This window comes from Camelus bactrianus, chromosome 5 (assembly GCF_048773025.1).
Source record: "Camelus bactrianus isolate YW-2024 breed Bactrian camel chromosome 5, ASM4877302v1, whole genome shotgun sequence".
NCBI lineage: Eukaryota > Metazoa > Chordata > Mammalia > Artiodactyla > Camelidae > Camelus > Camelus bactrianus.
In genome coordinates, this window is record NC_133543.1 from 77,913,760 (window position 1) to 77,940,329 (window position 26,570).

The 26,570-nt window shown below is 35.9% G+C and overlaps 1 protein-coding gene across 6 annotated transcripts in view; it reads left to right on the forward strand.

Annotated features, from left to right (window-relative positions):
* Positions 1-26,570, forward strand: part of ALS2 (alsin Rho guanine nucleotide exchange factor ALS2) — a 67,964-nt gene that overhangs the window by 30,234 nt on the left and 11,160 nt on the right. For 3 of the 6 annotated variants that reach the window (XM_074364166.1, XM_074364167.1, XM_074364169.1), the window contains 17 exons: positions 752-934; positions 2,602-2,773; positions 4,695-4,875; positions 6,963-7,028; positions 11,300-11,462; positions 13,401-13,532; positions 13,926-14,054; positions 14,425-14,495; positions 14,869-14,935; positions 15,199-15,401; positions 15,520-15,585; positions 16,605-16,703; positions 17,274-17,438; positions 18,553-18,664; positions 18,880-18,957; positions 22,686-22,819; positions 23,723-23,890. In XM_074364166.1, the coding sequence (XP_074220267.1) occupies positions 752-934; positions 2,602-2,773; positions 4,695-4,875; positions 6,963-7,028; positions 11,300-11,462; positions 13,401-13,532; positions 13,926-14,054; positions 14,425-14,495; positions 14,869-14,935; positions 15,199-15,401; positions 15,520-15,585; positions 16,605-16,703; positions 17,274-17,438; positions 18,553-18,664; positions 18,880-18,957; positions 22,686-22,819; positions 23,723-23,890 (2,189 nt within the window). Of the gene's footprint in view, positions 1-751; positions 935-2,601; positions 2,774-4,694; positions 4,876-6,962; positions 7,029-11,299; positions 11,463-13,400; positions 13,533-13,925; positions 14,055-14,424; positions 14,496-14,868; positions 14,936-15,198; positions 15,402-15,519; positions 15,586-16,604; positions 16,704-17,273; positions 17,439-18,552; positions 18,665-18,879; positions 18,958-22,685; positions 22,820-23,722; positions 23,891-26,570 lie in introns of those variants that run through there. The other 3 variants (XM_074364168.1, XR_012507130.1, XR_012507131.1) reach the window with 3 other exon arrangements.

Consider the following 26,570-nt stretch of genomic DNA (forward strand, 5'->3'; position numbering starts at 1 on the left):
TCAAACTTTCGCATACATCAGAATCACCTGGAGAGCTTGTGCAAGCAGATTGCCAGGCCCCACCCCCCAGTAGCTCTGTGGCCTGAGTATGCATTTCTAACATGCTCCTAGGTGATTGCTGCTGCTCCTGCTGCAGAGGCTACTCATTGAGAACCACTGGTCTAGGGATCCATGTAGATGGGCTTCTAAGGGGTCCTGCCCATTTCAACATCCTGGGAGTTGGCACAGTGAAGTCACATCAGAGAGATTGTGAGTTCCAAGTGGGAAAATTGATTTTTGGCGCCCAAGGGTTTAGTTGGCCAGAATGGAATTTCGCTTTGTTAGATTTTCTTTTTACCTTGAATTTTGTGCACATAGCAAAATATAAATAGACAGAGGTATGTCCTAGCTGTCAGAATAGGGCTCTAGAAGTTTCTAGGCCTTTTGATTGTAGTACAGTCTACGTCCTGTGGCAACTTCCAAAAATAACAATTAAAAAATCAGATCTATGATTTTTCCTTTTTACATTCCAATTTTTCAGTTTTTATAAAACAAACCAGTTCTAAATTTACATATGCTGAACAAGGGTTCCTTCTCACTCCTGCATCTGTCTGCAGTTGATCAGGTGTGTTGTTGGGTAAGTTTTGCCATCTGAGATATGACTGACTTTGTCCTCCGCCTGTTTAAGTAACGTAACATTTCAGTTCCTGTGGATTTGAAGTTCCATCTGACTCCTTCATCTTGGGCAGACAATATCTTCTTGTCGTTGCAGATAAACAGTGAACATGGAGTCTGGAGTATAGCTGCAGGCCTGGATTATTCCCTGTTTTTAGTGGATACAGAAGACTTCCAGCCTGGGTTATATTACAGTGGCCGACAGGACCCGACAGAAGGTGACAGCCTTGCAGAGAATCACAGTGGTACTAAGGCTCCAGTACTTCTCTCCTGTAGTAAGGTGAACAGGAATTGGATCCTAAGGCCCACATCCTATAACACACGAGAACTCTTTTGTTTTTGTTTCTATTTGTATGTATGTCTGTCATTAAGTTTCTCTGACTAATGTCTTTATAATTGCAAGCCATTTCCCACCTGTCTTTACTCCCTATCTCTTTTTCCTAAATTATTTCTCTCCACAGTGTGTTTTTTTTTGGTCTATTGTCTGTCCTCCTCAACTATAAGAGTCATAAAAGTAGGGGTTTTAGACTTTCTCATTTATGTCTGTATCCTCGTGGTAAATACTTTTTGAATATTTGTTGAATTAACGCCCTCATGTAGGAATATGAAAAAGTATATTTCCCAGTGGAGTTTTCTGACTATGTTCCCGGAACCCTCAGAGGTGAATCTGAATAGAAATAGTATAGACGAATTTTTAACTATAAATGGAAATTAAAAGTTGCAGGGGCCTGAGATGGGCTCGTGGCAGACCTGACAGGCCACTGACAGTGCTGTTTCCCATCGCTTCCCCTCTTCTCTTAGCTTTTCATTTTATTTACTACTGTTTACTCCTTGTTTCATTTGTTGATCTGAATTTCTTTGCTTTTCTACTTCTTATCTCTTTTTCATAAACTTAAGATCGTTAGCCTGTTTCTGGTTTTCTTTTCCCCACTGCAGTAACCCACATCCTCAAAATGATGTTCTGCAAGGAGATTAACCCTCAAAGCTAATACATTCTGGATTTCTCATTCTTATTGAATAATGTAGCCTATGGGCTGTTTTTTTTAATCCTTTGTGTTTGTTTTTCTGGCTAAATATGTAAGCTATGGATGTATATAGGGTGAGGTCTTTCTTGTTAAAGGTGACACTGGCCAAGATTTGGCTCTTGACCTATATATAGCCTGTTACTCCAGACATTCTAATTGACTCTTTGTAGTTGTTGGCCCTGGCTCCACATTCCTCATTAATGATTCCACAGTCCAGATAAAGGATGAAATAGGCCGATGAAAGGGATGAGGCTCAATATGTGTCTTTAGTTACCATGGGCTGTTAATGGTCAATTGGGCCTTCAGCTTGGTTTCCTAGTTTAATAGGAATATGTGACAAAAGATGTTGAATGTTTTTGTTCAGTAATGCCATGAATAAATGACAAAGTCCCCTTTTAAAGAAAGTCCCTTTGGGTTGTACTTTTAAAAGGTAGCTCCTAGATCCTTGAGATTTTGCTATATAGCATAGGCATCCTCTCTGCTCTCATCTGTTTCATGCAGAAAGGGGTCCTGAGACATATCTGGGTCATTTGGGTCTTTGTATACTTAGGGTGTCTGTGGTTCTAACCATGTATAATGAAATAACAGGTATTGTGGCAATAAATAAAAGTACAGGTGTGTATAGTTCTATATAGATTGTGAGATATATGTATATAACAATGGTATACTAGTAAACCAGCCCTAAAAATCAAAATAAAACAAAACCAAAATCCCTGATCTGTAGTGTTCGCCTTTTTTTTGTCGTTCTTGTTAATTATACTATTGCCAGTTTCAAGCTGCTAATGGTTTGATAACCAACTTGCAAAATTCCTTAGTATTTACCAGTTGGCTGTCACCAGCTGATATGAGCCAACTTGAGCACCCAAATTTCTCCCTGTAAATTATATTTTATATTTAATCTTTTTCTTCTCCTCTGTTTTAGCTTGGATATATAAGCAGAGTGGCAGCAGGAAAAGACAGCTATCTAGCCTTGGTGGACAAAAATATTATGGGATATATTGCCAGTCTCCATGAGTTGGCTACTACCGAAAGACGGTTCTATTCAAAACTAAGTGATATCAAATCTCAGATTCTCAGGCCTCTTCTCAGTTTAGGTAAGTAGAACCTCCCCCTTCCCAGCTCCCCACCCACTCAATTATTGGGACTCTTGTTTTATCAGTTCTTCCTGTATCACAAATAAAACTTTTTGTTTGAGTTGTAGTTTACTCCTTTCTTTCCAGTCTCTTCTTTTTGTATATAGGTTGTCAACAACTTACAAACGACTTCCACTTTGTCAATAGCAGCCAAGCTGCTCCTGCCCCATCCTACCACCCCGAGCTCCTTTTACTTGTGGAAGTAGAAAAATGGAGCTTTCAGAAGATTGATGGTAGAGAAGCAGAACAACTTTGGGAAAGTTGATTCTAGGAGCCAGACTTCTGAACAACACTTCTAGCCCCATTAGTCCTAAAATATCTTACGTTACACTACTTGAATTTTTCATTTTCTTTGTTCTGGTTCTTAGAATTTTATTAAGGAGAGATTCATTTGGATTTACAAGCAGTCTCTCAAAATGTGGATAGCTGTAAGAGTGTTACGGATCTTAACCCACATTAACAGGAATTGATTAGGTCTGATCTGCTTTCTTAGTAGCTGTAATCAGTTATAAGAGGGATGAAGATAAGTGGATAATACAGAGGAAATGGATTATGATAGTCCTAGATGAGGTACTATTGTCCAGATATACTAGGTACCTGGGGTCTCTAGGAGGTCAGAAGGGAATGCAAAATGGAGATGGAAGGGTGAGCTATTAAAGATTAACTTCTAGTTCAAATATTTTACCACGTTTGGCCCTGCACTCAGAAAATGGAGAGGATGGTTTTTTTCCTCTTTCTCCTGAACTCCTTTACCCTCTGTGAGGATGCAGAATTCAGACCAATACTCTAGTACTTAAATCCTGCCTTGTTACTACATCAGTTTTTCCACATTAAGGTGACATTGGCTTGTGTAGGTCAGCTCATTGTTTTTGGTGGGAAACTGTCTACTTTTCAAACAACCAACTTAAACAGTCTTTCTGAATTCAATCCCTTTGTAAGTTGGGCCTGTCTAAATTTCTTTCTTTTTTTTTTAAATTGAGTTATAGTCAGTTTACAATGTTGTGTCAATTTCCAGTGTAGCGCACAATTTTTCAGTTATATATCAACATATATATTTGTTTGTTTTTTAATATGTTTTGCTTTTTTAAGTGTTCCTGTTCTATAAATTCCCCTCCAGTGGGTGGGCTCCTTGGACTTTGGCAAGGAATGGCAAGCAATCTAAGCTGGAAGCTTCCTGGATTGCTCTGAAAGGAAGGTGAAACCTGCCCTTTTCCTGTTCTGACTTCCCGATTTCTATGTTGGTCTTATCTGGTCTGGTCATCAGCCTCGCTGCTTGGAGAGAAGTCCTGCAAATTGGGAGCTGTGGACTGGGAAAAAGCAATACTCTCCTGCTGCCCTCTAAAGTTAAGAGTGACCTAGGCAGTCTGATTTTTGGATTGCCCTCTGCACTGAAGGGTTGCACTTGTCCAAAGGGCAAGTAGAGCAGAAGTCAGTACAAAAGTGGGAAATGTTAACCAAGATGTAACTACAGAAGTGAGTTTAATTCCTAACCAGTAGTGTGAAATTAGATAATTCACTTCCCTTCTCTTGGTTTTAGATTACTTAGCTTAAAATTAGAGGAGAGCTGGATTAGCTCAGTGGTTCTCAAATTTGACTGGTCTTCAGAACTACGTGGAAAGCTTTTCTTTTTACTATATCCATCTTGGATCTTAACTGGCCTGTTGATTCAGAATGTATAGGGTCCTGTGAATGTTTTTAACAAGTTCCTCAAATGACTGGATTCTGTGATTTCAGAATCACTTGGTTATTTAGGTTCCATAGTTGAGAGTACATCTCAACATATTAAATATTTTTTAGAAAAGGGAAATTCATAATCTTGATCATAAGAAAGTATTCAGATAATGAATCTTTAGGTTATGTTATCATCATTATTTTGTTACAGAAAATTTGGGCACTGCAAGTACAGTCCAGCTGTTGCAGGAGGTGGCAAGCCGGTTCAGCAAGCTGTGTTACCTAATTGGTCAGCATGGAACCTCACTGGGCATCTTCCTTCATGGGATAAAGGAAGCCAGGAGTTTGGTCATCCTGAAGCATGCAAGTCTCTTCTTGGATAGTTATACAGAGCAAGTATCCAGTCCCATGTCATATTCAGTCTCTGCAGGGCTATTCTGCCAAGGAGAACAGCTCCTTAATCAGAAGAGACTAGATTAGGGAGAGTGATATAAGGTAACAGAAATTGCAAAGCAGTGTTTTAATTATAATTCTGCATTGCTTAAATTTCAGTTTGCTCTAAGAGGGGAAAAAAAAGATTTAAAAATAATGAATTCTCAAATTTCCTCCTGTATTCTAGCAGTAGCAGAATGATTGACAGTGTACTTAATTTACAAAAAAATAATAAATATGGTTCTTTAGAGAATAATCTTGTTTACTTAAGTAAAATATACTGAAATTGGAGGAAATAAATAACTAAACAAATTATTTTGATACCTGCCGCTGGTTGCAAATAGAGCTGTTCCAGTGTCTACTTTTCACTGTTAATGTAAATGGAGGGTTTAAAGACCAAGCTATTTTTAAAATAAAGATATTTTCTTAATAAAACCTAGGATAGTGGTCCAAGGTTCTTTTCATGTTTTTCAAGTAAAATATCCCAACTATGTTTGAAAATCTAAACATTTCTCAATTTTTCTTAATTTGTATTTTGATGTTATGATGTGAGGCATAACTTGTGTTATTTTAGTGTTATTAGATTATGCTGTTGTATAGCTGAAGTGTAGATTTTATTCTTTATTTGTTCATACCTTATCTATCCAACAAATACTGACTGAATACCCACTGAGTGCCAGGTACTGTGTGGAGCTCCAATAGAAAGCATCTGCCTCACTGTATTCTGTTTAGATTATTAGTAATATAAGTAATGCGTACTTATTATAGAAAACTATACAAATAAAGATAATCAAAAAGATATTTAAAGTTGTGCATAAGCCTACCACCAGAAATAACCACTGTTAATAATTTTAGTGTATTTTCTTTTAGACTTAGGCATATATGTGCAGATAGATGTATGTGATTTTAGTTCTAAACAGAATTGATTATATTTGAAGCTTTTGTCTGAGAGGAAATACTCTGGTTAGAGTCTTTCGTCTCATCATCATCTTTCAGGCATGAAAAATGGCATAATTTGATACCAATTTACTTTTTTAAATTAGATTTTTTGTGTGTGAAAGTTTCAGCTTTTACCAGTATAATTTTGTGTGTGTGTGTGACTTGTACTCATAATCTATTTCACTTTTTCTGCTCTGATACTTCAGGACTTATGATTGGAAGCACTTTCATTTTGATAACTTGGGCTTTTTTTCTAACATAATGTATTCACATAGACCACGCAAGTAAAAAAAACTCGATTTGTTTATGGATTTTTAAAAATTACTTTAAATTGTGGTAAAAACACATAAAACTTACCATTGTAACCATTTTTAAATGTACAGTATGCTTTGGGCTGTTTTTAGTGGGAATTTACCTTCTCTCTCAAAGTCAGTTGATTCCATTGGCCAGCCTGAGAGCGTGGAAGAAGTGTACACAGCACAAAGCAGTATATCAAGACTTACTAAAAACTCTTTAACAGAACATCAGTACTTAACCAACATTTTCTAACACTTTTTCACTTAAGCTCTTTTAGCATTATTTTCTTACCTTCTCTATTGTTTATTTCTTTTGTTGTTCTTTTTGGGGGGAGATAATTTGGTTTATTTATTTATTTATCTTCATGGAGGTACTGGGACTTGAACCCAGGACCTCATGCTTGCTAAGCATGCACTCTACCACTGAGAGATACCCTCCCCCTGCTTCTGTACTTCCAAAGACGTAATTGGGAAACTTAAAGTGAAAATGAGAGAAAATTTTTATTAAAAACCTAACAATTTGAATCATAGTTTCCAAGTTTGTTAAGTTACCAATGTGAAATCTACCAAGTAAATTCTAGCATCTTCTACATAACTTTAAGTTTTTTAAAAAATTCCTATTAACATCTTTACTAAAATTTCTTTTTTTCCCCTGACTATTGTGATTATCACATAATCTGCCTTTCTCACAAAAGTTCTGAAACTGTTGTTGAGATACCAAGAAGTATCTGTTCCAGATGCTTGTTTGAAAACTCTGAAGAGCATATTTACTTTTTAACACTAACTTACATATGTTTTCTCTTTTACTCAAGGTATTGTACATCTATGACAAATTTTCTGGTTATGGGAGGATTCCAGCTTCTTGCTAAGCCTGCCATGTAAGCAAGTATATACATTCCAGTTATTATTCTAACAACAAAAGACCATGGTTTATAGCGTTCTGTGGTTTTGAGTGCGTGGGAAAAGCTTTGACTTGGTGCTTTTACCAAAAAAATTAAAATGTAGACTCTTACTAACTCTTACAAGAAACAGGTGTTATTAGCCCTTGATTGGAAGGAGTATGGTATTGAAAAAGCCACAAGATCTGGACTTTTTTTTTTTTTTTTTTTTTCAGTGCTACCATTTTTATCCCTAAGACTTTGGAGAACTCTCTTCACCAAAGTGAGCCTAATTTTTTTCTCTGAAAAATGGGAATGTTCTCTCCCCACTTGTGAGAAGCAAATATTGTATGTGATGCTACAGAGAAAAGTGCAGAGTGTTGCACAAATGCAAACCTTTTGCATTTAGCTTCTGGATAAGTAATAAATATAAAAGCCTCTTACATGAGGCTAATCATTCTAAACTGTGTAATTTCTGAACAACTGTTGACCTAGCAAGAAACGAAGGTTTAAAAAATCAGTTATATTTTAATAGTAGACATTTCAAATTTATACTCACAACCCAGATTTAAGTAAACCCAGACATCAGTGTTTTGCCATGTTTAGTTTTGATCTTATATCCTAATAGAAAGAGTAATAACATCCTTGTCTCATGTCTGATTTTTTAAAGGGAATACTTTTAATATTTCACCATTTAACATGATTGCCTTAGGTTTTTGGTAAGTATTATTTATAGGGTTAAAGAGCTCCCTTCTAAAACTTGAAGAGCAATTGATTTTTTAAAAACGTTAAATATCCTTGAGTTCCCAAGAAAAATTCAGTGGTCTTTATGGATTAGTTTTTTAATGCATCGCTGGATTCAGTTTGCTGATATGTAAGATTTTTGTATCTGTGAATATGAGGTTTTCCTTCTCTTCTGAACTTCCCCAATTTTGGTAAGAGGATTGTAGTAGCAATTATAAAATGAGCTGAGGAAACTTCCTCTCTTTTTTGGAATAGTTTGCATGAGATCAGGATTATCTGTAGATTTGGTAGAAATTTGAAGGTTTGGTAGAAATCATCTGTTACGTATGGTCTTCATGTGGTCATTTCCTATAGGGCATTTTAAAATTACTGATTTAGTTTTTTTCGTGAATAGGTCTGCTCAGGTCTTTATTTCTTCTTTCAGCTCTGATTGTTCATATTTTTTCTGGAAAATTGTTCACTGCATCCTTGTTTTCAAATTTATTGGTATATTTCTATCATTGTCTTAAGATGTTTTCACCTCTGTAATAACTGTAGTCATAGTCCCTGTTTTCCATTCTTCTTATTTATTTGAGCCTTTTATCTGTTTATCTTGGTCAGTCTTGTCAGCAGTTTACCTTTTTTTATACTCTTTTCAAAGATTAAGCTATAGTTAATCCTTTCCTTCCTTTGTTTTCTATTTCACTAATTTCTACTTTTTGTTTCCTGCTACTTTCTTTGTGTTCACCTGTTCATGTCTTCCAACTTCATGAGTTAGCATTTAGTTTATTAATTTTTCAGTCTTTTAATTTTTCTAATGTACTCGTTGAAGGCTCTGAATTTCCCTCTTAGTGTTGCTTTAGCTGTATCTAAAATTTTTTGATACATTTTGTTTTTGTGGTCATTCAGTTCTAAATATTTTTCTGCTTTCCATCATGATTTGACTTATGTCATGTGCTCATTTATTTTGAAATATAGGGGTTTGGCCTTCATTTTTTAAATGACAGGTTAAAAAGTTTTATATTTTAAACTTATGTAGTAATTTTTAAATCTTTGATCTCCTTGATCTTGCTATTTTGTTAAATATTAATATAACACCACTTTCTATTCTTTTACTTTTAGATTTCTGCGATAAAACCTTCCTCTAGTATTTCAGAATCGAGTTCACGGCTCTCAAGGGTTGGCCAAACTCCTTGTTAGAGCAGCTAAAGCAAATGATATAAGTGAAAGCCTCTTACTAGAGCCTGGACAGGTGGAAAGCAATTAGTGAACTGTGGGTGACTCTGAGCTGTGGAAGCAGATACTAAGTTTGGATTTGGGCAGCATTTCTGAAACAGTGATTCATGAACCCCAGGGTTTTACATAATTAAAGTCAATAATAACATCTTTTTTTAAACTTCTATTTATGAAGTCAATATTTAAAATTTTTTTAAGGTATTCATTTAAAAAGAGAACAGTTTGAGACTTTCTAGAGCATAGGTAGTGAGCTCCCTGGCAGTTAGTGAGTCTGCCCAAGCTTTCATTAATCAGCTGGTGTATCACTTAACCATTTAACCTCAGGCTAGCCTGGTGGTTTGATCGTCATATAGTTTTTTTGTTTTTTTGTTTTTTTTTTTTAGTATTGTGGTAAAATGTACATAACATTTATCATTTTAACCATTCCTAAGTGTATAATTCAGTGACATCAAGTACATTCACATGTTATGTAGACCATCACCACTGTCTGTATACAAAACTTTTTATCATCCCCAACAAAAATCCTGTACCCATTAAACAATAGCTCCCCCTTTCTCCCTCCCCACAGCCCTTGGCAACCTCTGTTCTACTTCCTGTCTCTATGAATTTACCTACTGTGGGTAATTTCATATAAATGGAGTCATGCAGTAGTTGTCATTCTGTGTCTGGCTTATTTCCCTAAGCACAATGTTTTCAAGGCCTATCCATGTGGTAGCATATATTGAAATTTCATTTCATTGTATGTCTGAATAATATTCCATTGTATGTATATACCACATTTTGTTTGTCCATTCATCTATTGATGGACACTTGAATTGTTTCTACCTTTAATTTTTTGATTAACAAGTGCAAACCTAGCCATATAAGGAAACAGCGATATTGCCACTATTAGATTAAAAATTCCCAAGGGAAGATAAGCTAAGCAGAGTAGTTCAGGTTTTCTGAGCACATACTAGGGCCCCTTTTGGGGAAGTCTATAGGCAAGGATATGAGTGAGTCCAGAAAAGTAATAGGATTCACAAGAGTTGGAACATTCTTGGCTTGTTATTGGGCATCCAGGAGAAATGTGGTCAGAGGGAGTATGTATTCACCATGTACTACCTCCATCTCTCAGAGCAAGTCAAAGCAGAATACTTCTATGGGGCTAAATGAGTTTCCCCAGCTGATCTCAGCAGCAAAGCATGGAGGAGGAAGTAGGAACATATATACAAGCCAAATATAAACAAAAACTAGGCCATGTTCCCCAGGGCACACTCTTTCAGATCTCTTAATTGCATTTGTAGAACAGTCCAATTTGTGCCATTGAACTTTTGGGTTCCTGGAAATTATTGCATTTCTGAGTTAAACATCTCTATTCCATAGTTCTCTAAGAGATTATAAAATGATTCATTTTTGCCTTGTGATCTTGTATGATAACTTTTATTTGAAGCCTTGTAGCTAAGACTTGTAGTATAGTGCTTGTAAAGCACTCAGGGTAGTACCTAGCACATAATTATTGCTCATTAAGTAGCAGATATTAATTATTATTCTGTTCCACTAAATCTTTACTTCTTTATAAAGTATTCGGGTCTGGTGAGCATGGTCTTAGTGGGCTTCTGATCAGCTTTAAGATTTGCAGTAAAATTTTAATAATGAACTTACATAAAATTGAATATAAAAACTAAATGTTGGCTTCAGTTTTAAATGCTTTTGAGGATCTCAGCATTAAATTTTGCATATATAATTTGCTTTACTATTTCCTGTTAATTGTTGTACTGATACCACAGCTTTTTATTACCTTCCTGTAATAAACTCTTACTAGATTATCAACAGTTGAAGAAAAAAAAGAAGAAATTAGAAGTATTTTAATACTCCATGCCAATTCTGTTGGCGCAAAGCGTTTTGTTTCTCCCCCAGTATTTCTGTTTAGTACAACTGATTATAGCAGTTAGTCTTGCTGTGTATTATTGTGACTGCTGGCTTGGAAATTAACAGGTAACTGTGTCAGCTGGTCAGTTATTCCCTGAAACTGGAATGTATGATACATTTCCTAGAACTTTAGGCACAAGTCTGCGATTAACCATCTCTATTACAGAGTTACTAATGCTACCACTTGCTACTTTTTATACTCAAAAAACCTATTTTCTAGGCAGGGAAACTCTTTTACTTACACCTGGCTTAATTCATTGTATTAATCTTCTCTTACTTTCATAGCACCTAAAAATGTACATTTTGAAAAAAGTAGTATCTAGTGAATTATTTCTATATTCAGTATCATGCATATTGTCAATACCAAAATGATTAACTGAATTTCTTTTTTTCTCTACCTTCAGTGATTTCCTAAATAAAAACCAGGAACTGTTGCAAGATTTAGCAGACGTGAATGATGAAAACACCCAGTTGATGGAAATATTGAATACTTTATTTTTCTTGCCAATCAGACGACTTCATAATTATGCAAAAGTATTGCTAAAGCTTGCTACTTGTTTTGAAGTGGTAAGCTTACATGTATACCCTCTTTGGACACTTGGGAAGCCAAGGATCATAGTTGTTGTTTATTTGTTTGTTTGCATTATACCACCCCAAGATCTAGAACTCCACTAATTTAATGTTTGTATGTGTCTAATTAAATTTATTTTTCTTCAGGGAAATTAAAAAAGAAAGTATATCTGTAGATAAATCTGGTTTTCTTTGCTGTGGATTGATTCAGGTTCCTCTCAGGACCTTAACAAGATTAATTGTATTCATTTTATGAAACTGTGTATAAAGTTGAGACCCAGTCATGCTATTTATTCAATAGTGTCTGAGTTTACTGAGTGCATACTGAGTACCAGTTACACAGAGCTCTTTAAAACCCTGACTTTTTGTGTAATGACACACACCTGTAAGGCAGTGGAGTTAGCACCTGGCCTGGACTCATGATAGACTTATGCCAGGTATTTGGGTCACCTTGGCATATGCTATGAGAAATCACAGTGCTACAGGATTTTCTCAATTGTTAACTAGTTCACTTTCTGTATAAAATTAGGTAGATAGAGTCCTAGAAAATTAGCACTGCTCTAGTATATAAGTGTATGCTAAAACTGGTCCTAAGACATTCACCTTTGAAATTCTGCTGAAATATGTAGTTTCATCTTGTTTCCATTCTGAAGGGCTCTAGAGAATCCGTAATGATTCTAGGGTTTATTATAGTTCTGGATTTTTAAAAATCTTGGGCTCTATCTCCTTATCTAGACAGACTTGTCTCCATAGTGATCTAGGAACCGATATGGTGTTCTACGTTTCGTCCTTTTGTGGTCTTGTAGCTCTTTTCTTTTGTCTGGTTGTTCATACTTGGATATTTGAGATATTTTCCCCCCCAAATGAGTAAATGAGCCTGTCACTTCAAAGAGAACAACTAGCAGTATTTGTTGCCAATGATAAAACCTGAATTTTTAAGCAAAAATTAAATGTTAGAAACATGTATCTATCATTGCAAGCTTTTCCCAGTATTTAAAGACTTTTTCTGATGAGATTGGTGATAATTTAACATGTGATTTTTGATGTTGTATAATAAAATGTATCAGCATTTGGAAGATCTGTGTAATTCACTGAACCAGTATTTTCCAAATGTCCAATCACATGTTATAAAATCATGTGTAGGTTAAAAAAAAATCTATTCAAAGTGTAAAATAGACCAGTGGATTTTAATGTAACAGTACAAAAAGTTTGATGTAGTTTCAGATTCTACATTTCAGCTACACTGTAAGAAACTACCATTGAAGTTTTAGTATAGTTTTGAAAGAGAATATCCACAATTATATGAAATGGCTACTAAAATACTCCTCCCTTTTCCAACTATATATCTTTATAAAGCAGCGTTTTCTTCATTTCAGCCAAACAGCATGCAACAGATTAAATGCAGGAGCAGATCGGAAAATCCAGTTCTTGTCTTTTAAGCCAGATAAGGAAGAGATTTGAAAAAAAATGAAGAACAATGCTACTTTTCCCACTAAACATTTTTTTGTTTTGGAAAATTTAGGGTTTTTTTTTTTTCACTTAAAATGTTACTGTAAAGATAACATTTTTAAAGCTTTATTTTCTAATATGGTATCAGTAATATAACCCACATGAGCAAAATAGGGGGATCCCGAGACTAAAATCCTGTGGAATTCGGGCCCTATCATGAGTTCTCTGCTGCTCTCCTCAGTGATAACTGCCAGTGTTTGTTTCTTTTCCCCTTGATTTCTTCCCCTACTTCATATGTACCTGTATGTGGTAGAATTTTCTGGAACCGATCTTGTTTTTACTCAGCTCCCTTTAGTGTACCAGGTCTGTTCTTTGGCCGGATTTCTTCCCTCACTTTACTACTACATATCTAAACCACACTGAGGCTACAGATTCTGGACAATTGTTTTATATTCTTTTTTTCCCCCCTTAATTATTGGCCTCTAGACATCTCCAGAATACCAGAAACTGCAGGATTCCAGTTCTTGTTATGAGTCTCTTGCTCTCCATCTCGGCAGGAAAAGGAAGGAAGCAGAATACACACTGGGCTTCTGGAAGACCTTTCCTGGAAAAATGACGGTAAGCCATGCCAATTGTCATTATCCCAGCAAAGAGCAGGCATATCCGTAACAACTGCCACAGTCCTCTCCGTGCCTCACTTCTTTACGATAATAATGCTTTCATGACACCTTTTCCAAGGGTGATCGGAGGACAACAGCAATGGGTGCTCGAAACGTTATTTCTAGGAATCCTTTCTAAATAAACGTCTCATCTTTTTTTGTTTGTTCCTGTCTTTTTATTTCCCTTTGAGCACTGATTTTGTGAAATGTTTGGATCCCATCTGAATTTAGCATTAACACCAAGCTACGCTAGGACCAACAAATTCCCCTAAATGTGATTTGTATCTTTTTTATTTTCTCTTCACATGAAATAATCTTGATACTTTGATTTCGTATTTGTTTTTAATCCCAGGATTCCTTGAGGAAGCCAGAGCGTCGACTGCTGTGTGAGAGCAGTAACCGAGCCCTGTCTCTGCAGCACGCGGGGAGGTTTTCTGTGAATTGGTTTATTCTCTTTAATGATGCCCTAGTCCATGCCCAGGTAGGCTGGATTCCTAGCCTTAAAAGAGACACTGGAAAGTGGAGTACTATACTCATTTGATTTATTGTGCCATCAGTTTGTGTTCCAGACTATTGTGGTTTTACTCAAACTATTGAGTAAAAGAGAATGTTTAGCTTGAATTTGTGGTACAGGCCAGATTTCAGAGAGCTTTTTCAGTTTCTAGCCTGAAAATGAGTATCAGCCACATGAAGGAGTCCTTGCAGCAGAGAAGGTGAGACGCATTGGGACTGACTACATGTAGCTGAGGTGGTGGCACCTGCATAATTTAACCATGTAGAAGGTGTTATGCAGCAGCAACCCCAGGGCCCACACAGCTTGCTCAGAAGTGTCTCCATGTTCTTTGTTTCAGTTCTCCACACACCACGTTTTCCCTTTGGCCACACTGTGGGCAGAGCCGCTTTCTGAAGAAGCTGGTGGTGTGTGAGTGTCCCCCACCCCACCCCCATGCCCCTCCTCTGTTACCCGGGTTGTTTTCTTAGACATGAATAAAAGCTCAGGAGGCCTCCCTGGTCTGCATAAGAAGGCTCACCCTCCCAGCACACTGATAGTAAGTGGCCTGTTGTGGAGGTCAGGACAGATCATGCCATGCGCTAAAAGGGCTTCTCCACTACTCACCTCCCCGTTGTTCGGCACGCAGCAGAGTAACTGCGGGAACCAAACCGGGGGCATGACTGTATTTACATTTAATTGACTTCTGTTCCCCTTGAGATAAACAAGTTGCTTTTTGTATTTGAGGGTTGATGTAATGACAGGTTGTCATACCTATTGGCATTTATGCTTGTGAACATTTTAGGAATGGCTTAAAGATAACTACACCTGAGGAGCAGTTCACTCTCATTTCCTCAACACCCCAGGAGAAGGTTAGTCCCTCATGGTATTTTCTTTCCATCTTTGGCCTGGCTATCTCTCTCTCTTATGCTAATGAGGAAGAAATAAAAATTGTTCTTGCTTGCCTGCGATCCATAATTATGCCTGATGAATCTTCAGTAAAACAAGGTTGTAGATTTTTGTTGTTGTTTTCATGTGACAGTTTAAAACATAAAGCAGTGAATTTCAAAAGCCAATCAGCAATGCTTGATAAGTTGTTGCCTTAAACTTACTGACATTTACTTTTTGCTCCTAGACAAAGTGGCTCCGGGCCATAAGCCAAGCTGTGGATCAGGCTTTAAGGGGGATGTCTGATCTGCCACCTTATGGAAGTGGCAGCAATATTCAGAGACAGGAACCACCCATATCACGCAGTGCCAAATATACTTTCTACAAGGATCCTCGTCTAAAAGATGCAACCTATGATGGCCGCTGGCTTTCCGGGAAACCTCATGGCAGGTGAAAATGTATAAGATTTGGTTTATGCCTGGAGTGAGGATGATAGTCTAATTACCAAGAAGTATTGATTATCTGAAACATTAATTGACATGTATTATTCTTTGCTTATGCATTCCAGAGGGGTTTTGAAGTGGCCAGATGGAAAGATGTATTCTGGTATGTTCAGGAATGGCTTGGAAGATGGGTAAGAAAATTGTGTAAAACATGAGGGTAAATGCAACTGCAGTCTTAAACTGTGTTATTTTGTGTTCAGAGTTATTTTCAAGATGATTAGTAGATTTTTGGTTTTTCAGAGATGCATCCAGTGTATTAGGATTTACAGTGCACATGTGTGAACATGAAGGGAGCTAGGAATCTAGGGGGCAGCCTTGATTTACCTAGAATGAATTATTTACCTTGATAGCTGTGTGACCTCACAGCCTTCCACCTGTTGATATGGGCCTGTTTTTGATCCATTTCTCAGTTGTGAAGACTGAGAACCTTGGGTAATGTTGATGTTGAGACTATCAAGGTAGAAGTGCCTCCTTTATACAAAGGACTTAGAGAAGTTTTCCTTTCAGTTAGTTTTAAATTATCTTTAATTTCTGTGATCTATTGAAGGGAAAGTCTTCTAAATGATGTATTATCCTAATAGTACTCAAATGACATTATTTTTATATTAGCTTGTCACGTTTTCTAACATAAATTTACAAGAAAATTTATGACAGTGAAGTATTTTGTATCATGTTAGAGAAATAATTTATCTTATTGTATAAGAAAGATTATTGTATGAATTAGGTAGGTGATTTTGTGTGTGTGTGATAGTGTAAATTTTTATGATGTCTTTTAATCTTTTAATAAAATTCTAGAATGAGAAGAAATGTAGATAATTTACCCCTCTTATTACACAGATGGGGGAGCTGGGTACCTGGACTTAACCAAGGTGATACAGCTAATTAGTGGCAGAAATAGGCCTTGGGCGCAGGTTTTCTGTTTCTCCTTAATACTTGGCATAAAACACCTATTCGCTTTGTGTAGTGGGGTTAATGCCCTCTAAGACTTGCCGAATAGCTTAGGTGGTCGATAACAGCTTAAATCAAGACCCCATTTACCGCTTTCCTCCTCTAGCCAAATCTTTTCTCTAGTCTCATTATACCAATGTATGCATACAAAAGGTGGATATGTCATAAATGCATCTTCTGATGTTTTTATTCTCCTTGGTAGGTATGGAGAATACAGAATCCCAAATAAAGCATTGAACAAAGAAGACCATTATGTGGGCCATTGGAAAGAAGGAAAAATGTGTGGTCAAGGAGTCTTTAGGTAATAACATTGGAAAGGTTGTTAGACTGGTTGTTGCTTTTTCAAAGAATCATGTAAACCTAAATGTTTATGTAGCCAAAATTTCCAAGGAGTAAATTTTATTTATTCTTATAACTGAAACTGTATAGAGTCTTCTTTTAAAGATCAACCTTTTTATCTATGACAAAATGAAAACATTAGATTCTTATTTAGTTCTTAACAAAACTGTGCAAACTTTGTAAACCATAACTTTCTCACAGAATCTCCTGGACATCTGTAAATTTATCTTATGTTGATTACATGACTAATATGGACAACACCTGTCATCTCAGAGATCACTCATTTTATTTTCCCATAAAGGACTATATATACACTTTTTTCCCGATTTTAACACAGAATATCACCCATAATATCTTCAACTTCTTAGACTCAATCATAAAGATTTTTGATTGGTGAAAAATAGTCATATAAACAAATAAATAATTATAGCTATCAGTGAGACATAAGCATAATTTTGAATTTCCTGAACTTTGTAAAAATAAGCATCAGAATTCAATGTGCTTGTGATCTGTATCTATTCTTTCTAACCAGTTACGCCTCTGGTGAAGTGTTTGAAGGCTGTTTCCAAGACAACATGCGTCATGGTCATGGTCTCCTACGAAGCGGAAAATTGACTTCCTCTTCTCCCAGTATGTTCATTGGCCAGTGGGTGATGGATAAAAAAGCAGGATATGGTGTCTTTGATGATATCACTAGGTACAGTATTCTGCTTCTAATCGCAGTTTAGTGGGAGAGGATAAGGTTCCTATACTTCTCCAAAAAGTGATGATTTTATGAAGGCTAAGTGTCTTGATTAGATAGTACTGAGAACATTTTTAATAAGAATATAGTTATCAGGCATTATTTTATGTATTTGCTTGTGAACCAAACAAGTTTACTTTGTTACAAGATCAGAATCATTCAGAATTAACATTGGTGCCATTTTCCTTAAAACTTCACACATACAAAGCTTTTAGTGTCTCAGAGAGGCTACCGAATCTTTGACTATTACATAAAAAAACTCTTTAATGCCATCAATAGATAATAAGAGGAAAAGGGAGAAGAGGGGGAAGGATCGATTGAAATTCCCTTTTGAAGTTAGTGAATGATATCTAAACAGATCTTCCTGTTAGGTTGGAGACTTGTTACCATGCCAGCAGCCCAGGAATCAAGCTTAGATAAATTCAGTTAACTAAACATTGGGGAGAAATGTAGTTCTTTTGCCTCTGTGTTTGGTTTGGCCTGATTTGTTTTTGGACTTAATATATACTCTTTTCTCCCTCATGTTATTGTCATAATGTGGAATTTTAAATTTTTTGCTATTATCACTAAAATCTACGATTAATTTAACCAGTTTGTACTAATTTTATCTTTTTAGTGGAAATTAGTAAGATTTCTCTGAGTTTGAGTAAGTGAAGAATGAGCCCTCATTTATGATAAACCCCATTTCTTTTTTTTTTAATTAGTAAACTTTTGGGTAAGAAAAAATTGTACATAGATTTGAGTTTATCTATTACATTTTAGACAAAGTTATTTAGAGTTGAATTCTTGGCATTAAATTTTTCAATCATATATTTTAAAGTTGCCAAGGAATACTTGGAGGATACACAGATCTGTGTCTGGAAGACTATATTAAATTTTTAAGAGAACATTGCTCTGAGTAGGAAGTGTTTTGCAATCACGTTGTCCCGTGTTTAAGGAGACAGAGTTAACCACTTTAACTAGAAACCAACCTGAGGGTGATTCTTGGTATCTCCTACGTGATCATTGTTTGCTCCCCACCTCATCATCGAGTTTGATTTTTTTTTTCCTGTTCTATTTACTTTTGTAGGGGGGAGAAGTATATGGGAATGTGGCAAGATGATGTATGTCAAGGGAATGGAGTGGTAGTTACTCAGTTTGGATTATACTATGAAGGCAACTTCCAACTTAATAAAATGATGGTGAGTGGGATAGTTTGCATATAGTTGCTGTTGACTTTTTAAAACTCCTATGTCCTCAGTTAACTGTTTAGTCATCTTTTTTTTAATATTCTGTCTTCCCTAGTACTATTTTTCTTGTCTCAAGATTATGTAAGGCTTTGGAGGATGTGGCTGCAGGTACCCCAACTTACTGTGCATTTTCTGTGTTGTGATTTTTGCTTTGTTTCTTCACATAGGGAAATGGGGTTTTACTTTCCGAAGACGATACTATCTATGAGGGAGAGTTTTCGGATGACTGGACCCTGAGTGGGAAGGTTGGAAATTCTTTCTCTCTAATAATCATTCACTAATTTTTTCTTGACCTTTAAAAAAGCTAGCCTAAAATAAAATTCACCTGTTTTAAGGGTACATTTCAATGATTTTTAGTAAATATGCAGAGTTGTACAACCATTACCACAATCCAATTTGAGATCATTTCTGTCACCCAAAAAGATTTCCTTCGCCATCTCCTGCCCATATGCAGTCATTCCCTGGTTCTCCCTCCAGTCCCAGGCAACCTTTAATGAGCTTTATAACTAGATTTGCCTTTTCAGCTCCTTTCACATAAATGGACTCTTATGACAAGTGTTCCTTTCTGTGTGACTTCTCACAGTTAGCATGTTTTTGAGGTTTCTCCATATTGTGACACGTGCAGTACTTCAGTCCTTTTTATTGCTGAATAGTATTCCAAAGCCACATTTTGTTTATCCCTTCACCAGTTGACAGGCATTGGATTGTTTCCAACTTTAGACTGTTTCCAACTTTAAGCTACTATGAATAATGAAATTGACTACAACTTCTTTTTTTCTTTTTCCTTTTTCTTTTTTTTTAACAGAATAGTTGATTTATAATATGTTGTTAGTTTCAGGTATACAGCATAGTAATTCAGTTTTTTTGCAAATTATATTCCATTATAGGTTATTATAAGATAATGGTGCTAAACAGTATATTCTTGTTGCTTATCTATTTTATATATAGTAGTTTGTATCTGTTAATCCCATAGCCCCTATTTGTCCTTGCTCCCTTCCCTCTCCCATTTGGTAATCACAGTTTGTTTTCTATGTCTGTGAGTCTGTTTCTTTTTTCCATTTCCATTTACAACTTCATGTGTGAGCATGTTTTCATTTCTCTTGGGTAGATACCTAGGAATATAATTTCTGGGTTGTATGGAAAATTGATGTTTAACATATTAAGAAACTGCCAAACTGTTTTCCAAAGTGGCTGCATCATTTTACATTCTCATGATCAATATTTGAGGATTCTGACTTCTCCACATCTTTGCCAATATTTTTTTTTTCTGGTTCTTTTCTTTTTGTCGTTTTAGTGGATGTGAGATGATATCTCATGGTTTTAATTGACATTTCCCTAATGATTAATAATGTCATTATACAGCATATCATTTTGTACTTACTAGTGATTCATCTGTCTTCTTTGGTGAAATGTATATTCAAATGTCTTGACATTTCAAGAATTTGTTTATAGTCTTACTATTGAACTGTAAGGATTCTTTATATATTCTGGATACAAATCTTTTATCAAATATAGGATTCATGAATATTTTCTTATAGTCTGTGGCTTGTCTTTTTGTTTTCTTAATAGTGCCTTTTGAAGCACAGAAGTTTTTAATTTTAATAAAGTCTAGCTTATCAAAAAAGTTTTTTATGAATCATGCTTTTGATGTCATAACTAAGAAATCTTTGCCTAACTCAAGGTTATTAAGATTTTCTTCTGTGTTTTCTTCAAAAAGTTTTATAGTTTTAGCTCATATGTTTAGGTCTATGATTCATTTTGAGGTGATTTGTGTAGGGTGTGATTTAAAGTCTGAGTTGATCTTTTTACATGTGCATTATCTAGCTGCCCCAGCAATTTTGCCAATTGTATATTCTTGACATCTTGTTGAAATGAACTCATCATAAAATATGTTTATTTCTGGATTCTGAATTATATTTCATTAATCTATATGTCTCTCCTTAAACTAGTACCACCCTGTCTTGACTACTGTAGATTTACAGTAAGTCATGAAATCATGAAGTATAAGCTTTCCAACTTTGTTCTTTTTAATAATTCTTGTGGCTATTCTGGATCCTTTGCCTTTCCATGTAGATTTTAGGACTGACTTATCAAAATCTGCAATAAAGCCTGCTGAGATTTTGATAAGGATTGTGTTGAATCTACAGATCAATTTGGGGAGAATTACCATCTTGATAATACTGAATTTTCCAGTGCATGAATCTGGAATGTCTCTCTGTTTATTTAGATCATCTTTGATTTCTATCAGCAATGTTTTGTAGTTTTAAGTGTGCATCTTTTGAATATCTTTGGTTAAATTTATTCCTAAGTATTCTTTTTAATGCTATTGTAAATAAAATTGTTTTCTTTATTATATTTTTGGATTTTTCATTGCTATTATATAAATACAATTGATTTTTGTATTTTGTTCTTGTATCCTGAAACCTTATTGAATTCATTTATTAGTTTTAGTAGGGTTTTTTGTTTGTTTTGTTATGGGCTTTTTTTTTTTTTTTATGTGTGGATTTCTTAGGAGTTCTTGCATACAGGATCATATTATTTACAAATAAAGATAGTTTTTACTTCTTGTTTTGCAATCTGAAAGTGTTTTTATTATTATTTTTGTTCCTTGTCTGATTGCACTGGCTAGCCTCCCTGGAAGAATGTTGAATAGAAGTCGTAAGAGTGGACATCCTTGACTTTTGCCTTTTTTTAAGGGTAAAGCATTGTTCACCTTTAGTATGATGTTAGCTAAGGGTTTTTCATAGATTCATCAGATTGAGATAGCTCCCTTCTCTTCCTAATAATTGTTGAGAGTTTTTATTATGAATGGGCTTTTTCTGTGTCTGTTGAGATGATTGTGTGTTTTTTGTTCTTTATGCTATTATGGTGTATTATATTGGTTGCGTTTCTGATGCTAAACCAACCTTGCTTTCCTGTGACAAGTCATACTTGGTTCTAGTGTATAATCCTTTTTATATATTGCTGGATTTAATGCTAAAATTTTGGTTAAGATTTTTACATCAGAGATATTTATTTGTGTTTATAGTTTTCTTTCTCATGATATCTATCTTTGGTATTGAGGTGATACTGGCCTCATAAAGTAAGTTGAGAAAGATTTTCTCCTTCTCCATTTTCTGAAAGAATTTGTGAAGCCTTGGTATTGTTTCTTTGAATGCTTTGGAGAATTCACGAGTGAAATCACCTGGGCCTGAGCATTCTTTGTGAGGTTTTAAATTTTCTGATTCAATTTCCTTACATATAATTGATCAGATTTTCCATTTCTTCCTTAGTTTTGGGAATTTATGTCTTTCTAGGAATTTCTCTGTTTCATCTAAGTTGTCTAATTTGTTGGCATAAAGTTATTCTCTTAGTATTCTCTTCTAATCTTGTAAATTTCTGTAAGGTTGGTGTAATATCCCGTTTCTTGATTTTGTAATTTTATGTCTTTTTTTTTCTCCCTTGATCAACCTATTTAAGCATTTGTCAAGTTTATCTTTTTAAAGAAGCAGCTTTTGGTTTCATTGATTTTTTTCTCTACATTATTTATTTTCTATCTCATTGGTTTTTGCTCTAATCTTTATTATCTCCTTGTTCTGGGTTTAGTTTGTTTCTCTTTTCTAACTTTATAAGGTGGAATTTTAGATTACTGATTTGAAATCTCCCTTATTTTATAATACAGATGTTTACAGTTTTAAATTTGTCTCTGAGCACTGCTTTATTAGCATCCTATCAGTTTAGATAAGTTGTTTGTTCATTTCATTTAGCTAAAAATATTTTACCAATTTTTCCTGTTACTTTTTTTTTCTTTAACTCATGGATTATTTTCATACACTTTTTACTCATGCGTGTGCATACACTTTTTTTTAACAATTCGGGGCTAGAGTAAGTTAAAAAGGAAAATATTAACCATTTAGTGCCTTTTTTCCCCTTGAGTTTTTAAATGGAAAATACTTGGTTTCTCTAATTCCACATTTTCTCTGACTTTCCCTAGGGAACATTGACTATGCCAAATGGAGATTACATTGAAGGTTATTTTAGTGGAGAATGGGGATCTGGGATAAAAATCACTGGGACCTACTTCAAGCCTAGTCTGTATGAGAGTGATAAAGACAGACCCAAAGTTTTGTGAGTAACTAGTGTTAATTCTAGATTAATTATTGAATGTTTTGAGTTGTCTTGCTTTTATCAAAGCTGGTTAATATTTCAAATGTAGAACAAGTTTTTAAAGTCTTTTTTTTCTAACAAAGTATGATCTTGAATTGTAAACTGACATTGCTATAGGTTGCTAAATCTATAGTCTTGGCTTAGATTATAGCCTTCAGAGCATAAATGTTTAATATGAAAGTTCTGTGTGTGGGAATAATCTTATTGTTAATGGTGCAGGTATCCAAGTTGACTGAAAGAGCATTTTTAAATGGAAGCCTACACAACTTGATTTTTGAAAAGTAAAGATCAACCCTATATATACACTAGGTGGAAAAGAATACGTTACATATATGGGGAAAACTCAGAGTCTCTGGGTGTATTGTGTTCTTCCTCCAAGGTTTTGGCATATGTTTATTTTCCTTTATTGACTGCAGCTTTAGCTGTTTTTATATTGTGATGGCATCTCAGGTTCTTGTTTCTTGTGGGAACTTGATATGCTTTGTGTAGCATTTTTATTAGAGTATTTTTAGAACCCAATGGGTAATGCATTTCACAATTCTCATTATGAGATGTGCAAGGCACAGAATGTTCTTGTTTTAGCAGGAATCAATTTTGCAAAATCAATTCTGTGGAAATGTAGAAAGCAAACAAGAATTCTGATGTGCTTCACACTTAACAGCTCATGTACTTCACTGTCTATAAACACTAAGTAGCTAAAAACCATTCCTTTAAACTTTCATTCAGTTTTTAAACAATACAACCACCATCATCCAAGCAGTTTTTGTCACAGATGTATTCCCAGTTGTACATTAGAAAGTTTCTGTTCTTCAGGATTTTTACACTAAAGAAGTGAATGGTAAAAGGCTAACATGACCTTATTAGCAGGAAGCTAGGAAACCTGGCAGTGCCGGCTGATGAGAAGTGGAAAGCAGTGTTTGATGAGTGTTGGCATCAGCTCGGCTGTGAGAACCCAGGCCAAGGAGAAGTTTGGAAAGCATGGGACAACATTGCTGTGGCCCTGACCACCAACCGGCGCCAACACAGAGACAGGTGAGTGAATGCCCACCCGGCATAGGGCAGAGCCTGGTAGGAAGACAAAACTTAAAACCAGTAAGTTGTCAAGGCTTCTTACATTTAGTTTTTAAATATAATTTAAAAGTCAATGATGTACTTCTGTTTCTGGGTAAGGATAGGTAAAACACACCTCCCATATCTTCTACTGAGCTCAACTTTAAAACCCAAGCAGAATACACGGACAGCTATTTGAAACCCTGAAAAACAAATATCAGCAGGTGTATTGGGGAACATCTGACTTCAGAGTACCATCCAACCAATGGTGAGTTTATTGGGTTGTGTCCCCCAGCCTGAACTACAGTGTCCCCCGCCTGAACTCAGTATAACCTGAAACTGGAAGTAAGCACTGTGGTGCAGACAGAGACGTAGAAAAAGCCTGCTGTTTCTGGCTCAAGATATGAAAAAGAGGCTTCTAAAGCTCATAGAGTGGAGGAGATACCCTGGGTTTTCTCTCTCTCCTTTTCCTCCACTTTCTCATGCCCCTGCCTGCAGCCACTTCTGTGGCAGGGACAGCGATGGCAGCAGCTGGAGCAGGCAAGAGACAGGATGCTTCCAGGAGCCAGCATTCCGGTGAGAGTGGACCCTTTTTCTCTGTTGATGGATCCTTAGGTCCAAGAGTCATGGCCAGACCTCACTGCTTTTTTGACCTCTCTATCCTCCCACCACTTGGCCCCGGATGTGGCACATTCATGGAAGTGGGCATTTTTTTGCTGGGGGACCTAAAAGGGGAACCAGAAAATACTGTGGAGGTAACGGAAAGAGAGGAGCTCTGGAAAGCTATAAAGTGAACTCACATTGGAACTGTAACCCACAGAAGGCTAAAACAAAAATATCAGCTGTTTCAGAGATTTCCCAAAATCACCTACACATTCAGTGATTCACTAGAGGGTCTGATAAGGCTCAACAGATAGTTGTATTTGCTGGTAAGAGTTATTTCAGCAACGCAGTAAGGATCCACAGCCCTGTCCTAAGGGAAGGAGACATGGGCTGTGTCTGGAGGAATCCCTGTGTGGGGTTGCACAAAGCACACATACTCTGGAGCAGTAAAATGCACTGCACATGTACAGTGTTTCTGCAAAGAAGCCCCTTAGAGATTCAGTGCCCCAGGTTTTTATTGGGTGCTGGTCTCATAGGCACCCTGTGCTTAGCAACTACCAAAATTCCACAGTCCCAGAAGGAAAGCAGATGTTCACCGTAAATCACTTTGTTAGTACAGTCTGACAGCAAAATACCTTTATTGTTTAGGAAATGGTTCATGTTAGTATAGGGAACTTTTAGAAAGCTTAGTTCCTGGGTACCAGCCAAGGGCCAGCTTTACAAGCAGGTCCTTGTAAAGATAACAGTTTCAGTTCTGCTGTGTTTTACAACGTTAGGCATGTCAAAGTTCTCCATAGGATGTAAAACAAGACCCTAGATCTCATTAATGTAATACTGAAAATGTCCAGGAAATAAACCAGAGTTACTTGGCAATCAAAGAATCATGAAAATCTCAACTCATTTGGGGAAAGACAATCAATAGACATCACCGATGCCCTAACATAGATTTTGGAATTATCTGACGAGAACTTTAAAGTAGCTATTATAAAAATACTCAAATGAGAAATTGCAAACATCTTGAAACAAATATTAAAACCAAAAGTATGAGCAAAGAAATAGAAGACATTAAGAAGAACTAAGTCAAATTTTTTGAACTGAAAAATATAACCAAAATTTTAAAAATCACTGGGTGGACTCAGTAGCAGGATAGAGATGACAGCAGGAGAGTCAGTGAACTTGCAAATAGATTAATAGAAGTTATTCAAACTAAATAATAAAAGCATGTGGGGAAAAATAGTGAATAGAGCTCTAAGGAACTAAGGAGTCCAATATTTGTGTCCTTGGAATCCCAGAAGGAAAGGAGAAGAATTACGGGGCTGAATAAATACTTGACTAAATAATGCTTGAACGGTTCCCAAGTTTGGTGAAAGACATAAACCTATACATTCAACAAGCTGAACAAACTGCATCCTGGGTGGGAGTGGGGATATCCATATACAGATGACACGTAATATTCAAATTGAAAGAAAAAAAATCTTGAAAGCGGCTAAAGAAAAATTATGCATCTAAATTAGCGATTCTAATGGCTGCATATTTGTCATCAGAAACCTTGGAGGCCAGAAGGAAGTGGCACCGCAGGTTTTAAGTGCTGAAAGAAAAATTACAGATGTACTTTTTTATTTCTTCTCTTCTTTATCTTATTTTCTTCCCTTTTCTCTTGCTTTTCTTTTCTCCACCTGCCTTTCTTCGTATTTCCTTATTCTTTAAGTTGGCCAGTAATTCCCACAAGCATTGCTTAGCCTTTGAAAGAACTCGCTAAGTTCTGCAATGTAGAAAGAAATTTTTTCCCCCTGTATTTGAGATAAATAGGAATTGATTATAGTGCTTTGTGAAATTAATGGTTTTTTACCTTCTACTGTGTCTATCAGTAGAAGAAATGGAAACTCCCAGAATTTATTACTGATGTGAACTTGCTCTTGTGTTTGATACAGATGGTCAGCCTTCACTGATAGAGCCGGTAGGCATTACCATTGAGACTTGAGACCTCCAGTTAACCTTGGTTGACTCCTTTTTAAATTGAAGCGTAGTTGATTTACAATATTGTCTTAGTTGCAAGTGT